Source organism: Chanos chanos, chromosome 10, assembly GCF_902362185.1.
Source record: "Chanos chanos chromosome 10, fChaCha1.1, whole genome shotgun sequence".
NCBI lineage: Eukaryota > Metazoa > Chordata > Actinopteri > Gonorynchiformes > Chanidae > Chanos > Chanos chanos.
In genome coordinates this window covers 6770841-6773340 of record NC_044504.1, presented here as the reverse complement: position 1 = coordinate 6773340, position 2500 = coordinate 6770841, and the positions used below count along the sequence as shown (strand labels likewise).

Here is a 2500-nt window from a genome sequence, read left to right as displayed (position 1 = left end):
TGGAATCTTCAGAATGGTTCCTACCTGCTCAGGAAGTCGTTCGAATGAGTTAAGGATGATGTCAGATTGATTTGTGTGTATGTCCTGAACAGCTAAAACTGGTTAACTCGATAAAACGATCTTTATCAGGCTTAATACGGCTCATGATAATCCTGAGCAAATTTATGAACGCTTAGAAAGATCTATGTCTGGTTTATGAAAACTCCAAAATGATTTAGATATGGTCTTTAAATACCTATGAGTGATGGTCAGTGACAGAAGCAATGATTAATGGAGATATAGTCTAAAGTTAGAAGTTCACCTGTCTGTCACGTTGCAGCAGTTCACCCATTAGCACTAACCTAACTGTATCTCTGCATGAATGCATTTTTTATGCTTTCAGAATAATTTCAGTAGAAACACTAATTCTGGATCACACTTGGTCAGTATATATATATATATATATAACTCCCGTCTGTCAGAGGGGATTTTACGGTCAGTGGGCTGGACTTCAAAGACTTCATCCAATGGGACATGAATGTCATTTGACAGACCTCAGTATGACCCAATGAAGTCACCAACTGTCAATGGAGGAACGGAGCCTATTTTTAAATAAAATACGTGCTTTCACGGGCTCTTTGGGAAAACTCCCTATCCCCAGTGGACTCCAACGTCGACTTTAACTAGGAAATGCATCACAAAGTAGACTCATCAGCAGTGACAGAGATTTAAATTAAAGAATCAATGAAACCTGTGTAGTCGGGCTACACTAACACATTAAAATAATTAAAGGGCAAAAACCACCAAAAAGCAATGACAAGTATAGGGGAGTAAACAGATGTGCAATGTCAATCCATATGGGCTATGCTTAAACTACAGGAAATTTATGACTTCAATTTCACGTCTATACAAAACTTCATTCTACCGGTGACTACCAAACACAATATCACTACGCGTCAAACAGACAGAAAACCACCACAACACAGAAAACGACACGGACAATAGACTCTTACCTTGAAATCATATTCCCACTTGCCAACATACTATACCAGAGCAGGAAATGAGATATTTAGATATAATTTACTCGCATACTGTAGTGGGGTTCCTCTGGATGCAAAGGTTATATGAATGTAGTGCAAACGCAAACACGGAACGCCATCTGGTGGCTAAAAAAGAGCTCACATGGAAGACAGAGGATTTTCTAACCAGTACCTATGTTCAAGTAAACAAGGAGGTAATCCCTGTGCTACTCGTCCAAAAGAGTTCTGCCACATGTTGTTATGTGATATGTACCTACCCTGTTATTAAAGACACTCAAATTATATAGCAGAACCAAATGAGGTACGTTTTTTTTTTTGTTGTTGTTTTTTTTTAAGGGTGAAACAGTGACGTACCTCGGCGTCATACTCAAACATCTGGTTCCCTTTCATGTGATGACACTTGAGCATCACCACGGGTCCGTTCAGCCGTGACACGTCCAGACACAGGTCGTCAGTCCGGATCTCTTTATCCGCCGTGTAGGAAAACACCTGCATCAGAAGAGGAGTCATCTCCATAACCACTTAAAAGTCATACGGGGTCTGAATGAATATTAACCAACAGCACAGTGTCCGTCCGTGTGAAACTAGCACTACAGTTCATGACTGGAGGCACAACTAAAGGGACAATGATTTAAAGTTTCAGCGAAAAACGGTCCTCGGAACTGCACACAGTCACCGAACAGCTGTCCCGTTGGTAACAAGAGATGGTGAAATGAGAGAGAAATTTGACGTGTGAAATGTAAATCTCGAATGAAAGCGTTACCTGGTTCCCTCCCATGCCGTGACAATTAAAGAAGCCAACCTTCTCGTTCTCCTTACGGCCCATGTTGTCTACACACTGATTGGTCTCCACGTTTCTGATCTGCGGAACAGGACCGAGGCAGAAAAAAAAAAAAAGTGGTCAGACTCGCTCGTAATTACCGCAAGAGTAAATTCTGCTATGTCGTCTTCTCAAGGAGATTAGAAAAAAATACTGTCTGAACTTCCCAGTCATACGCCGAGTTCAGCCGAAACCACAAAATCAGCGCATTTACACACGCTGAATTTGACAGACCGTGAAAATTCTTTGAAGGTAGGTCATTTTTTCTAAAGAAAGCTTTCACTCAATGAAGCAATTCTACAGAGTCCTCCTCCCCAACTCCCTTCTCAAAATTCCTCCTGAATCATTCCACCAGGGTGACTGGATCCCAGCGGCTGAGCTGCTTGATAAATCTAGTTATTAAATGTGGAATAGCAGAGCACTAACTCTGTTTAATGTCTCTCCTATTACCTCAGGACAGGGCAGATCATAAGGGAACAATACAAAAGATAATGGATTCTGTAGTTAAAAGGGTGTGACATGTTCAGAGCAGACCGTCATGACACACACACACACACACACATAGGGGCACACATACATACACACTCATGCATGCACATACATGCGCGCGCGCGCGCACATACATACACACACACACACACACACACACACACACACACAC

The 2500-nt window shown here is 41.7% G+C and overlaps 1 protein-coding gene across 1 annotated transcript in view; it reads right to left on the bottom strand.

Annotated features, from left to right (window-relative positions):
* galnt13 (polypeptide N-acetylgalactosaminyltransferase 13) overlaps positions 1-2500 on the bottom strand; it is a 30284-nt gene that overhangs the window by 6774 nt on the left and 21010 nt on the right. The window contains exons 10-11 of the mRNA XM_030786501.1: positions 1783-1881; positions 1374-1508 (exon numbers count right to left, since the gene is read on the bottom strand). Of these exons, the coding sequence (XP_030642361.1) occupies positions 1374-1508; positions 1783-1881 (234 nt within the window). The remainder of the gene's footprint in view (positions 1-1373; positions 1509-1782; positions 1882-2500) is intronic.